This window comes from Macrosteles quadrilineatus, unplaced genomic scaffold (genome assembly GCF_028750875.1).
Source record: "Macrosteles quadrilineatus isolate MER2022 unplaced genomic scaffold, UCM_ALF_1.0 Scaffold_7__1_contigs__length_78375512, whole genome shotgun sequence".
NCBI lineage: Eukaryota > Metazoa > Arthropoda > Insecta > Hemiptera > Cicadellidae > Macrosteles > Macrosteles quadrilineatus.
The window spans coordinates 61,855,654-61,871,146 of NW_026542600.1; the positions used below are offsets into that span (position 1 = coordinate 61,855,654).

The following is a 15,493-nucleotide window of genomic DNA, read 5'->3' on the forward strand; positions in this document are numbered from 1 at the left end:
CACACAATAAGCATGTTAACTCGTAGTCACAACAGACATGTTTATCGAACGAATGCAAAACTATGTGTTTGCCTAACATGTTCACCTACATCATTCTAAACATTGTTATGTCTACATATGACCATAAACTTTTGGATATCCATATGGACCAGCTGTATATTCAAATAGCTACTCTCACAGTGTGCTACAATCTTACTATAAGTTGTCCTCTGTTTTTTCTTCTTTTTTTTACAGACAGGTAATTTACATCAGTGCATTCTGTCGGTTGCTCGATTTACCTCCGTTTATTTTTGTTATACAAAATAATACTGTGTAGCTAAAACTTAAACAAAAAAGCTAAGGAGAGTTAACCATAGTCAGCGTTGACAAACCTGTTAACTTGTAGTCGTAACTAGTTGTCTTGATTTGTCTCGTTGCAATGACTTTGGTACTTTATTTTAGTGTCCAACAAAGAACTAGTTGTTGGGTTCAAATGCACCTGAGTCATTGTTACAATTGTACCTAGTGAAAATACATACATCTGGTGTAGGCCTATAACTAGTTGTCTCTTGTAATATAATTGCGTATCCGAATCAATCTATACACCAATAATATGTTTCCCATGGTTATTATTAGATCAGGATCGCCTTGGCTTTGCTAGTCTTCCCTTGCATTCTTCTTATTCTCCTTCATACGTACGTATTCTCCTTCATAACATCGGTGTCGGATCCTGGTGCTTCCAGCTGTCACTTATTACATTAAACAGTATGGAACCTATTGTACTCTCAATCTTAATCCTAACCGTGTACACATATATTAGGAAATAAGTTCATATTGTTTGAGAGTTGAGGGAAATTTCTCAACAACTTGATTTGCGACATTGAACCACCATACCAACTTGCATTATTGATATCGTAAGGCAGTCTGCAGTTTCTATGGGTTCCTTATGCGGGCGTGGAATGTTTATTTCTGATCGTCTGTTGCTCAAACATCAATACATTACTGATTACTGTTTGTGGAATTATTGAACATTATCAAGGTAATATTTCCAACGACCATAACTCTAGGCAAGCGATCGTGACCTAGTTCATCATTGTCTTCATCATATGATTGTATTGTTTTTCCTATCACTGTCATTAGGGTGCTCTCATTTTGGCGGGCTGTTGTTTTATTCAGTAGTCTTTGACATTCTCCGCCCACTAATGTTTGAAAGCAGGGGACTGTCTCTTCACAAAGTACTTTCATACATGATGATCAATCCAAACGTATCTTTTCAGTATGTATATTATATTTCCATACAGTTTTTAGTACAATGCGTTGCTTTTTACATAGTACAATACCATTGAGTATACACGTAAGCGTACACTCAATGACAATCCCTACATTGGTATAATACTGTTTACTTGACTTTTTATTACAATATTCCAAATAAATGTAGCCTATAGTTTTTCCTACAGTTACTACAAAGCATAGAAATAAAAATAATTACTGTCTTCCAAACACTGTGACTGTACACGTGCACCAAGTTTTTAAGTCAAATCCATGCGTTGATGGTTGAACCTCCCTTGTCTGTGGTTGAACGAAATGGGAAACTGCACCAGCTGATCGTAGTCGTTTCGTGTTGTTAACTTAATTTCAAACGAACACGTATTACGTGCCTAATAAAATTACCCTATGTTTTGTGTTGTTTGGTTGAAATACTGGAGTGCGGCAAAAGTAAGTAAATGCAGCAATTAGCTACTTTGCGTGTTATACTCAGTACAAGAAAGCCCCTTTGTCAGGTAACTGTAGGAAAATGTGCATATATTTATAGTGTGTATATTTATACAAATACAAAAATATTACCGTTTCCGTAGAATACCATAAATAAGACAGAGTAAATATTAACATTAATTACACAGGAATGTGCAAGTGTGCGTAAGAAGATATAGTTATTTGTACAGTATTTTAAACTACCATTCACTCTTAGTCTTAGTGGCCTTAGTGTTATTTTAGTTCTTAGTTATTTTTTAGTTCATCATATAGATGGGTATTTTTCTTTAAATTTGAACCTTATGACAACGGTAGTGTTTTAACAAATATTTCGCGGTCATAATTTGATACAGAATTTCAGTTCTTTATTTACCCAGTCACATTGTTAGGTAACAATAGTTCTGTTAAGGTAGTTGAATAAAACTGAATATTAACATTAATTACGTGTTCGTAAGAAATTAAGCTTCCAAAAGTCATAATTTATAAAAAGTATTTTAGGAAACATACTTAAAAAAATTGATAATTGGACGGCATCTCAGTCACCGACATCGCATCGCCTTGCTATATCCCCCTAGTGGAGGAGTGGCTTCGGCTTGGCTTTGGCTAGCGCGTAGCTCCCTCTCCCTCCCTCTCCAGTCAGTCACTTCACTACAGTCAGAGTCAGACCAGCAGACATCTGTTTTCTTCTTCTAGTCCTTCGTAAGCGTTAGTGAGATACAGTCAATACTGTAGCGTGCTTTTTTTGACGTCTTAAATATTGTTGTAATTATCTATCTAAATTTGTGTGAAATTTATTTTTATCGCGCATTTCCTATTATAAAAGCTGTTATTTTGTCAAGGCGTTCTTATCAAGTAGTAGTAGTGATCAAGAAAGTGTCTAAAATCTAGGTAGCAGTGCATTGATTAGTTGTTGTGTCAGTTGTGTGTTTGGTGGTTTGGTGTAGTAGTAGTGGGCGTTTCTCTCTCTAACAGAAACAGAGACGTTTATTTAACGCAAGCAAAGCAACTCATTCAATATCTATTTGACTATTCATGTGAGTGTTAACAAATAAGGTAGTATTAGAATTATTTAAAACGAAATAGTTAACATGTATTTAGCCTAACATAAATATGTTTTGAAAAGTAAGAATATGGTATGCAGAAAATCCAGTTGGCCTAACATCAATTCAAAACATTGAATTGGCTAATATTCTAGTTATCATAAATACAATTTAACTGTAAATAATACCAAACGGTGTAATTTTATGTGTTCCACCACCACTATTAGCTTTTCGAAAGGTTAATGTTATTATCAGCTTTAAAAATTAAAAGCTCAAGTAAATTTTAGGTTAGGTTTTGACAGAAGGTGAACATAGGCTAGCCATGTTAGTATGTTATGCAATGTATGTAGTATGTTAACTTACATGTCTAAAATCCAACCTCCCATAGTCCTTCTACTGTAGTGTAATTATGCTTTTATTACCATTTTTATGTGAAGATGAGTCTTTTTTATAAAATAATAACCATGAAGTAGGGTTTAAGTTAGCAAGTTTGGTACTAACTTCTGTGGTAAGTTAGGCCTACCCACTTCATATGATATGCCTACCCACTTGATAATATGCGTAACTTATTGCTTATTTTAATGCCTAAACACCGACATTCTTCAAGCTCAGATTTACATGTTTGCTAGGAGAGGGGTGTATACTTTTGACGGTTGTCCCTAATCTCCCTGTATTTCAGTTGGGTCTCAGAGGTCCTCTAACTTAAGGCCCACATAATTTTACTAAGTATGTATCCACAAGTGGTATAACTTATTGTTAGGCTGTAATTTTTACCAAGGAAGTCCCCAAGATAATAAATTGTGTGAGGAACTAGGAAATATTTTTAAGCTGATTAACTTATCTGTGTCGAGTCCTAAAGTTTTTAGATTGAACGTGATAACCTATGTTCTTATTCCCACTCCCAAATAGATTTAGGCTATTATTCGTAAAGATCATTTTTGGTGAAGTTGAAAGCAATATTTAATAGTTTGTTATGGTTGGGCCGCAGCGCCTCTTCTCATCTTTTTGAATCCTTATAACCTAATCAACTGGCTACAAATAAGGTGTGTCTTATCTTCATAAGAGACAATCAAAACACAACCACAACACCAGAAATAAAACAAACATTGACATACCACAACGCAGACTTCAAAAAACAAATAGGTACCGTAACACACCCACATACTCTAGATCAATGTTCTATAATCAATTAGGCCTACCCCAACATCTAAAATCAAACACACCCAATTTTGAAAAAAAAATTAAAATTATACCTAACTGCCAGGCCATACTACGCAATTGTTCATTGTTCACGTTGTCGGACATCAAGATTGAGGAATTGTCAAAATGTTCTTTCTTCATGCTATAGGCCTACTGGTGAGCATTTTGTTTAAGGGCCTATTTTAGGAAGTTATGGTCATTAGGCTATAAAATTATTTTAGGTTATGATATGGTTTATCTTGAAGGTATTTTTTTAGTGATTTAATAAAATGTTTAGTGTCAGTTATTGATTTTAGGTTGTTTGGTAGAAGATTGAAAAGCCTAGTTCCCATAATTTGTAGGTGTAACTAGTTTTTTGAAGCCTACGTTGATCTAGGTTTAGATTTAATTTGTATCTGAGATTATAATTGTGGCACTCGTGTCTGAAAGTATTTGGTTTGATCTTGGTAGTGTGCTTCTTCTATGATTCTCAAAGTCTTTTGTTGCAGTATTAGAATTTTCTGTAGTGCTGATTGGTCTGTGAATCCCCAGGCTATTATTCTGAAATTTATGTGAGTTGCAAAAAGAGTGTGATATAGGCTATGCCGTTATTGTTTTCGATTTGTTTGTAATTTTTCGTATTCTTCTCAATGCAAAAAGGGCTGATGACAGTTTTTTGTGCAAATTGTCTATAATGTTTTATGCCGGTTAAAATTATTATCTAACTTATTGTAATTCCTAGCAATTTTGTATTATCGGTTATGTTTTGTTGCATAAGGTTTTCTTCTTCCTGCTGTCTGTTTGTAGTTGTGAATTTGATGTATATTGTTTTCTTCTTATTTATGGTTAGGCTCAAGTTGTCGCAGATTTCTGTTGATAATTTTAATGCTACTTTTTTAGGTGTTTCTTCTGATTTTGTGGTTGGAGTTATGATTGTTGTGTCATCAGCGAATATTATGCATGAATAGTCTGGGGGTAAGTTGTCTGGAAAACTTTTGATAATAGGTTAGAAAGAGTAAAGGCCCGAGTATTGAGCCTTGTGGCACGCCGTATATAGTCTTTTGAAGTTCTGATCTTGTTTTTATTTGGTAGTTTGTTTTTGTAGTTTATTTTAACAGTTTGGCTTCTGTTATCAATGTATTTTGTATCCATTTTATGGCATTTCCGGTTATGTTCATGTTTTCCAGTTTGGCGATGAGGAGCTTCCGATCCAGGCTGTCGAAAGCCTTTTGTAGGTCCAGAAAAGTTCCTGTGGCTTGTTTCCTGTTGTCCCATAAGTTGGTGATTAAAATGTTTTTCTATATTACCTGTCCGTCAGTGATCCTACAGACCACAATAGGATCACTGATCGACAGGTAATATAAATCATTTTATTCAACAAGTGATCCTGGTCCACTAAGCATAATGAAGTTGGTGATTGTTTCGCAAAGTTGGGCTAGGGCTGTTTTTATTGACTTTCCCTGTCTGAATTGTGCTGGTTTGTGGATATTAACTTAATTTGGTGTTTTCCAGAAAATGTATCAGATGCATATTTATTGTTTTTTTCTAGATATTTTGAGAAAGTTGGTAGCAGTGATATTGGTCGGTAGTTTTCTATGAGCTGTGTTTCTCCTTTTTTGAATTTAGGATAAACTATGGATATCTTCTTTAGCTCTGGAACAGTCGATTGCTCAATTGATTAATTTATGATGTGTAAAAGGGATTCTAGAAGTTCATTTTGACAGAATTTGGAAATGTTGTCTATTCCTGATGAGTTCTTGGCTGGGAAGCTTTTAAAAATCCAAACAAACTCACTTTTTAATAGTTTTCACAGCCATTTTTTTGCAGCTTAAACAACATTTTAGTCTGCTGGCACTCACATCACCAAATAGGTGTTTAAACTTGCTAAGTGAGAATAAATGAGCCCATAGTATGCCATCAACAGTATCTCCAGATTCTCATTGTTCCTGAGGTTACGTCAAAAAGTCTCGAATCTTGAATGCATAGGAGCTAAGTTGGACCAGTTGGCTAGGCCTATTAAATTTAGTTTAATATCAGGATATTTCTCCTATTGATCCATATTCTTTTCTACAGAATTCGTACACATTGATATTGTTTTGTTATTAAAATGCCTGGTTAAGGGCGCGCTTTACCCCTGACGTGCAACCGAATGCAAGGGTTTGCAAGATTTCTGTTTTCACCTGCTACATTGAAGGTAGAATCAAAGTTAAGGTCTCATAAAAGAGGATGAAGTCTTCTATAGTTCTTTGTTTCTATATTTCAATTATTTTAAATAACACCTTATAAACTTGAGTTGTAGTACAAGAAAAAGGGTCTTTTCAACTAGCCTTAACTTATTAAAAACACGTTTTTTGAACATTTGAAAAACGCAGAACTATAGATTGGTCTTTGTACTACTATAAGCCGTTTAGAGTGTGTAGCTATCATTATTTGTTAATTCTAAAACAGTAATCTTGGAAACGTCTGCAAGCGCTTCTCGCAGCGCTGTACAATGGTGAAACATAGCTACTGAAGCCTGAGCTGAGATTTCCGAGCTGAGGTAAAGCGCACCCTTAATCACTTTTTTCAGCATCCACCCAGCTAAATTAAATGTAGTTCTTTTTATCTGTCTTATTTATTTTGTGCTTCAAGCAATTATGCAACATAACTTAGTTACATTTTTTATGATAGCTATGTTGTAGGTTTAATCATGCTTTCATCTACAAAAAGTTCCTTGCTGGTTTTTCCTTGGGTTAAATAGAGTCAGTTCCCCTTTTTGCTTAAAAATACAAAATGTTAGCTCTTAACTCCCACAAAGGTGCTAAGTACCAACTAAAACTCGTTAAAAAATCAAACTCCACTCAGGGGATTTGTCTACATATAGGCCTCTATATATATATATAATTATCTCACTGGGTTTATGTCATCAACAAGGTTGCCAACCAACTGCCGGTAACTTATTGCATTGTTTTAGTGATCAATGAGTTTAAGTCTTTGAAATAAATGAAAACTCTTTGTGTTTAAAAATACAAAATGTTAGCTCCTAATTCTCACATAGACACTAAACTTAAGTAGGCTACCAACTTAAGCTTGTAAAAAAAAATCAAACTTCATTTAGGTGTATCTCTCTACATAGCTCACTGGGTTTATGTTATCAATAAGGTTGCCAACTTAACAGCCGGTAACATACATTATTATAGTGATTAATGAGTTTTAGTCTTTGTAATAAATGTAAACTACCTATTAGCTTCCATGACATAGGCCTACCATTATGATTCATAATATCTTTTGGAGGTTTGTTGCATTAGAGAATCCACACCAATGGTTTAACAGTATGACATCAGCCGATAACGTCAAGGTGTTATGAGCAAACACTTAAACCGTGTACTATCACTAGCTAGATAATTGCAGACACTTCATTCCTTGCCTTTGTAGTTCAGTGTTAATGTAATAATCATGTATTTATACAATTACAATATTTTATATAATAGCCTAGTCATTTTAACAGTTTACTATTAGGCTAACTAATTACTGTAAAAATCAGTTTGGAAGTTTAACGATAATTTTGGAGTCTGAAATCATGCTAACCCTCACAGTGTTGCTATCAAGGTTAGGACAATACTATGTAAGTAGCGATGGTTTATCTTATCATGTATTGTAATGCGATTTTGAAAGAAGCTTTAAAATTAATTCTCATCATTACTAATTAAGCCTATAGCCTAGTTATTTTGTAAATCTTATCTATTATTATTCAGGCCTCAGTCACTTATCACAAAATATAAGTGTATTATTTATCTTCCAATGGTAACCTCCAAGTTGATACAATATGGATTATTAAGGTATTAAGTCATTTATGGTGTTTGAAGAGTTTGATAAATATTTGACAAATTTGGGAAACCACAATATACTATGTTTTGATAAATTCGATGGAACTTTATCGAGTCAGTATAAATGTAGTTTTCTCTCGTTATATTTAGGTAGGGTCCATTTGATCTAACTCCCGTTGTGTCTAGCTGAAGGACATGAATTTCAGTTTAAAATTTACATATACAGGGTGTTTCGAAACTTTCTCCTGAAATCCCGTGGGCATGTTCCTTAGGTCAAAAATCATACAAAGTAGAAACTTGATGCTTTGCAAAAAGTTAGTTCCTATTAGTCATCATACACGTACCAAGTTTGAAAATGGTAGCCTACCTCAAGTGGTTCCAAAGTTATGGGTAGTTATGTAACAAATACATACACTCCAACAGACGAAAAACGAAGCGAGATATGGCATATGTTTATAATATGATATTTTTTGTTTGTTTTTTAACATAAAGGAACATGACCATAGAGTTTTAGGGGAGATTTTCAAAACACCTGTATATGATACATGATGTCTCCATCTATAGTCCTTTGCCATAAGGAATTGGACAGGTCAGGGTTATTACAAAGAATAACCTAAGAAAACAAAAAACAAAAACTTTTACACCGTTAAGGTGACCTGTCTATGTCATGGAAGCTTGAATCCACTTTATTTACAAGCTACTTGAGTGGCTTAAAACATTTCTAAGAACAATTTTAAGTGGAAATATTAATTCTAAACATTAAAGCTATCTGTGTATGGCTTTTGTGATCACAGAGGTCGTCTCTTGGCCTATGAGGCTTGTTCTTTTTTTAACTCAATAGGTGAAAAGAAAAATAACTTAAGGTAGGCAAAAGTCATTGCCATCGGTGATTGGCAAAATTTTAACCCTGGCTTTTGGGCCAGAAGTCCTACATTCTGACCTAGACCAGCCTTAGGCTTAAATCCCTTATTGAAATTTCCCGTAATATTTTTGGGCTTGGTAAATGTTCTAATAACTTGGCAGATAAATGTTCTTATAGTTACTATTGCTTCTTAAGATACTGGTACCCGCATTTTAACATTAACTATTTTGAGATGAAAATCTCTGGTTCTGGTTGTAGTTTGAACAAATAACAGTATGACTCTCACAATAAGCCCTATACATACATGTGTAATATGCTCCTTAAAACGTGAATAGGCTAGCTCTTTCTATCCCATATGTGCTCATGAGGGCATGGGCGTCCATCTAACTTTTTCATAAGGGGGGCCAGGGGATCTGGGGTGGTACGGAATCACAGTAAAGAGGGGGTCCGGGAGGACGTACAAAGTGGTTCTCTTAACACATTTCGGTACCTAAATTTGCTTTGCCAATTTATTTTTCATCTACAGTTTTACTGCAAAATCTGAAAATGTGTGGTAAACATAGCACCCCTCTAGCCCATATTGATGGTCATTCATGTATGAGTAAAACCTTTATTCTTTTGCGAAAGATTACGGTAATTCATAAACCAACATTCAAAGATTTTTCATAATGAACACTTATCTTAAAAGATTTTTTCTGTTTCAGACATCCTCCTCAACCAAGACAACGAATATGACGACGTCAGCAGCCAAGCTATATGGGAAAGACATCGGTGAATACGATGACTTGGACGTCGATCAGTTGCTGTCACAACTTTCCCCGGAGGAAATCTCAATACTGGCCAAAGAAGTTGATCCTGATGTGAGTTGTAAGCTTGAAATTGGGCCTTATACACTGTGCGTGTATGTTGTCCTTAAGTTTCTATCTGAGATGAAGAAACTCTTAAAAACCTAGTTTGCGGTGTTACTATATTATTTACCTAAATAAAAAATATGGAAAAGTTTAAAAAAAGTTGGAAAAATAAATCGGACGTAGATTTTATATTAGAATCAGCCATAGAAAGCAGGAGGCAAGGAAACATTAGGCTTTCAAGGGGATTCTGTTCCATTTCACTTTGTTCAAGTTCAATCTATTTTATTCTTAGTTACGATTTTCAAGAATAATGCTGAATCTGATTGTGTCTTTGTCTTACCCTAGTCTAAACATTTAAATTTAATTTTGTTTTGAATGAAAAATAAATTATTTGATTGGAAAGTACCTGATATGTTGTAATATAAAAATAAATATTATAGACATTCATTTAAATATCCTAATGTTGCTGTAATATTACTTATAAAAAATAATAAATTAATAGAGACATGGTGTGGAATACCATATGTTATGAATATTATCACAGTTGCTATGAGTCACTTGTAATGCAAGACTGGCATAGTCTGTCAGCCATAACAGAATACAATCGTTTAATCAACTGTCAAGGTTTTCAGACATGACTCATTTCTAAGATAATAATGTCCCTCATTACTGGTACTGATATTGTTCACTAAATGTCCTCCATTTAGAGCTTGCTTGTAAAGTGTCATTGAATAACACCCCAAATTGTAACCGAACAATGGTAAGTTTTAAGTTTTAGAATTCCAGTTTGGGGGTTTTAAAGAGTTTTTGGGAGCTTGGAAACAGATAAAATGAAATAACTTGTGGTAATCAATCAAATTAATCGGATGGTCTTGTGATTTTAGCAATCCTATTTTCTCCTACTGTAAGTTGTATAGGAGTGATCCCTAACTTAAACTACTGAATTACTGAATACTAAATTATAATAATTTCACCATTCCCAAACTTCCTAAAACCCAGCTGATTTAAGTAATCTAGGTGACCCAGACAATCTGTAGGAAATTTTCAGTTACCGTACTTTCAAACTCCTCACTTATCTTTCCACCACTTCACTCACTAATATGTCTATGATTGCTATTTAATACACTCATATTTTTTAAAGATTTAACACCATTATGCTGTTTTCTTACAAATGAAATGAAATGAAATGAATTTATTTTTCCTTTGAGCATTGTACAAATGCAATGGGCATCGTCAACAAAAAAATACAATTGTCATTATGCAAAAACTTAACCTAAGAAAACCAAGCAAACACAGCACGCAAAAAAGGCTTATATACTCACATTTGCTCGAATGTCAGGTAGCTCAAGAATCTGACTCTTTGAAAAGAAAAAGTACAGAAACAAATACAGTTTGCATCTTACAAAGCACACCATGCAGACAAAACCATGCAGCTAACTACAAACCCAAATAAATAAAAAGCAAACTGCAAACATCACTCAAGTCTTAAAAAAACTACTTACAATATTACTTGGGATTTTATAAAACTCCTGGACTGAGAACAATGGGTGTGCCAGCAACAGGTTTCTCACACTTGTTTGGAAGGTTTTTTGGGACTGGTTCCGTGCCTCTGTTGGCAGGTGATTGAACAACTTTAATTAAACGTTCGTAAATGCGTTCTATACAAAGCATTGATACATCTATGAACATTCCATTGTTTTACTATCAAAGCACGGAACGGGCATAAAATGCCAATCAGTCAATTTACAAATTTTATATTTCATTTCATCAAAGACTTCTGGTGTCCAAATTTTAGATCCAGAAGAATTATTACAAAAGTTAGGAAACAATCTATTATGAAGCTAAAATTGAATCGAAGTAGATTTGTATTTTGATCAGTATCTTCTAATTGTTTACTCTATTATTATTACATTTAATGATATCATGAGGGTTAACAAAATCTGTTATTTTAGGACAACTTGTTGCCGCCATCACAAAGGTGCAGTTACGAGTGTGAGAAGGAACCTACAGGACCCTTAGACCGCAAGAAGCTAATTGAACACATCAACAAACAGGCATTAGAAACACCAGACATGCCTGAGCACAAACCCTTTGTTCCTGGCGTTATCCGTGGCAAAAAGGTATATTATGCAATACATATTTGAACCTGAATGAAAATACTTTGTCGTATTGATTTAGTTACAATTTTGCATACACTGTACTTTTAGTTGCTCGTTCCTTTTTGAAATATCCACGTAGGCCTAATATTTATTTTATTAGTCATAGTATTCGTTTTAAGTTTCTTTTTAAAAAGGATTTTTGTAGTTAACAGCTGTATGTGTATTAGTGACTAGGCTGATTTGAAAAACAAGCGTTAGATCACAATGGTAAACTTTTATTCTATGAACCTGTTGATTCTAAGTTACCCGTATACAATCAGACTTGGAATTAAATTTTTACCATTTTGGTCTGCTGCCAGTCTGGTATTTAATCCGTTCTTCGATTTTCCATTCCAAGTACCAACGTCTAATGGAACCTGATGGTAACCCTTTGGCCATACTAGCCTACGATTGATAGAGCATAATGAATCGCCCTCACACTCAAATCAACTATCTGCGTAGTTTTAACACTGTTGTGCCTGGTCTATAGATCATAAGTTGTTTGTTTATGGGTAAATTTATGTGTTGAAATGTGAATTGGGAGTATTGAGGTAATTAAATAATATGGTTTGTTATTTTAGTACACAGAAGAATGAATGATGCTTGGTGATAAATCCTATATTTGATAATTTTTTTTGTAGCCAACGCAACAGGAGGATTCCTGTATTACAGTGGGTTCCTAGTGGAGTTTCAGAATGTTGTTGTGTTTACAGTGGGTTCCTCCTCCTGAATCGTATCAAGCCCAGAGAGATGCAGATGAACAGATTGCCATAGACATGGGAGATGAATATGAGATGGCTCTCAGCAGTGCGTCGCAGGAGGAAATCATTGACCTGGCTGGTATGATCTTTAACCTGAATCTGTTTAAACAGCGGTTACATGATTATTTTTATAAAGGCTAAGTGGAGTAAGGAAGTCAAAGTCACAAACCCTTTGAATCAATTTCTTGCCACACAGTTTATCAGATGGTACAACTTGTACAGTTATGCATCACAAGGATTTTGATCACTAATACTTTGCACGACTATTTTTATTTAATAACACTATTGCAGTTGAAGGCCTACGTGATTTTGGTATGACTAGTACATTTTGATACTACAAGTACAATTTGATACTACTAGTTTGATCCAGTAAAACTAATCTAAATAGTTTTTGATCACCTATTGATAAAACTTGTTTGTTAGGGAATGATATATTAAATAATTTTCCAAGAAACATTTTCAAAATTATACTTGTTCATTGAGTGTTCACTGGACAGGATTACAACTTGCACCCCCTAAACAAGGTCCTGTCCTAATAATGGTTTTATTTATTTAAAATGTTTGGCAATTTCAATTTCAAAATTTGATGCTGAATACAATAATATCAAACATTAAACAGAGAGAGAGAGATGGATTAGAGATTTTTTATGCTGACTCACAAGGGTGTGTATTTTAAGGTGAAGAGGGGTAAAGTATAAGGGTTGAAAGTATAAGATCAGCTTTGTTACTCACTAAGATCAGCTGGATCATTTATTAAAAGCCCAATGATTTATCAAAAGCCCAATGATTTATCAAAAGCCCATTGATCCAGCTGGATACAGTTTTGGACCATTAATAAAAAAATAAAAAAACTTAATACATAGTAGTCTACAAAAATATTCATGAAACTTTAATAGGTAGACCGTCTACCTCAATTCATATTTTGATATACACAAACTAGGTAAGTTCACATACACAACTAGCTTGAGTTCATCACTCTTTGGGTTTATATACTGTTTTATCAATCGGTAGAAACATGTTGGTTGTTTTAAGCGAGTCATCTATTAGTGATATAACATGCACTGTGTCACAGAATCAATTAATCATTTATAATTTACATGTCACAGCTAACCGCTCTTCAAATGTAGTTTGCATACATCGGGGCGTTTTAGTAGTACCTAGGCCTAAATGATAGAAATATTTTTATTCAAGTTTTTACAGCAATATTTTCTAATGTATTTTCTTCTAATGATACAGCTTGTTCATTACATTACAATACTAAGAAGAACACCAAATTAGTGATGGTCGAATCCAGGAATTTCAAATCTCGAATTCTAAAAAAAATCGAATCTCGAATCTTCGAATTTTGAGTCCCAAAAAAGTTACAAATGGGCAAGAATTTAATAGGAATTATTTAAAAATAAATGTTACACTAACCATAAATGACACACTCTTTGCAATGAAAAGTTACTTAATGAATTTTGACACATGACAAAAATAATAGACGACTAATGGGTTACATCTTTTAAAACCTATTAACATAAATCGAACGGTCGGTCGGTATACTTTATTTGGACAGCAAATATTTATTATTGGTTATTTATGGTTGTTGTAGGTACACTTGTTAGTTTTAAATTTGTTGATCGATAGTATAGGCATACTCTGTTCATAAAATGTTAAATAACATATTAAATACTAAACATCAATTCAATCCACAGTTGATTGGGAATCATATTGTGTAACTGTGTAAATACTCGTGTCGTCTGTCTAGTGTCTAAGGCACAGTTCCACCATTGCTTGCTACACGAAAGCAGACAAATACTTATTGCGGGCGGTCAAGGTTAAGTAATAATTGTGGGCTGGCATGAACTACGCCGCTTGTCTGATTCAGAATGTAAATGAACAACAAAACATTGACCATCGTAACTTCCTTACAAATATGAGTTTTTAATGGAATTTTGAATTTCAAGAGTCGTTAGTAATATTTCATTTCCGAACTGGTATCGAATCGAGAAATTCTGTTATTAGCCTAATATCCCTATTTTTAAAATGCAATTAATATTTGAATAGGACGTAATTCAAGCCATAGCCTTGAGTTTAGAGACCGAGTTTGGCTTTGTTCCAGCTATGCGTAGATCGACACTGCTGCTACACGTTTTTATAGAGATTGCGGCGAATCGGTGTATTCTGTCAGCGGATCTCAAATCTCAAATTCGAATCTTTTCTTTGGATTCGAGATTCGGATTCAAAACATCCCTATTAATACAACAAAAGTCTGTTATTTTTTTGTTAAGAAAATTGAATTTTTACATTATTAAATTATTAAATTTAACACAATTGCAGATGATGATGATGATGTCCTCGTGATTGCGGGAGATGTTGGAGATGTTGCACAATCCCAGGAAGTTCCACTTATAGGGCTGGGGTCGCTTGGGTTAATTTGGCCTAGGGCCGCAGGTACCCTGAATACAGCACTGAATATTTGTACTTTTGGCTCACACTGCAATGATGTCATTGAATCATTTGACTTAGTTTTCAATTCTCTTATTTCCAATGTTGTCCCATATTGGAGTTTCTTAAACAATTACACCATCTATTTTGTTACTACCATCAAGTTAACTTTGTTGCCAATTTCTCAACATTGCAAAGATTGTTTCCTAGTTATCTCTCATATTAACTCTCCTGCTTGGTTACAGCTATCCTCGGCTTCCACTCCATGATGAACCAGGACCAGTACCACGCTTCTCTGCTCAACAAAGGTCAACCCGTGGGTCTAGGATGGGATGGCATCACCAAGGCTAGCCAACCCAAGGTGTTCCCTGCTGACCCACCCAACAGTACCGACCCGGAGCAGACCATCAAACAGGTCAAAGAAGATGACCACAAGCTCATTGATCTCAACTGGAATAACATCAAGGTACCCTATGTAGTCTTGGTCTTACCAGGATCAATTATGTTCTATTTACATAGTTTTATAATCGATCAACCAAATGCCAACCTTTCTCTGACCATGGGATCACCTCTCGGTATTACTTCATAGTCTCAACGTTTCAGTTTCTTCATTTTCCCGTTCATGATCTTGCAATCTGGCTTCCTATCAGGTTCCAACTGCTTGCCATCATAACTCTTACCAATGTCTAGTTCTA

At 34.5% G+C, this 15,493-nt stretch overlaps 1 protein-coding gene across 13 annotated transcripts in view; it reads left to right on the forward strand.

Annotated features, from left to right (window-relative positions):
- The window catches only part of LOC128997786 (tropomodulin-like), a 137,373-nt gene that overhangs the window by 105,702 nt on the left and 16,178 nt on the right, over window positions 1-15,493 (forward strand). For 11 of the 13 annotated variants that reach the window (XR_008491143.1, XR_008491146.1, XR_008491144.1 and 8 more), the window contains 4 exons: window positions 9,323-9,478; window positions 11,422-11,589; window positions 12,321-12,447; window positions 15,044-15,264. Coding sequence is in view for 6 of the 13 variants with exons in the window: in XM_054423474.1 (XP_054279449.1) it covers window positions 9,323-9,478; window positions 11,422-11,589; window positions 12,321-12,447; window positions 15,044-15,264 (672 nt within the window). In the remaining 7 variants the exon portion in view is untranslated. Of the gene's footprint in view, window positions 1-2,642; window positions 2,766-7,494; window positions 7,555-9,322; window positions 9,479-11,421; window positions 11,590-12,320; window positions 12,448-15,043; window positions 15,265-15,493 lie in introns of those variants that run through there. The other 2 variants (XR_008491148.1, XR_008491145.1) reach the window with 2 other exon arrangements.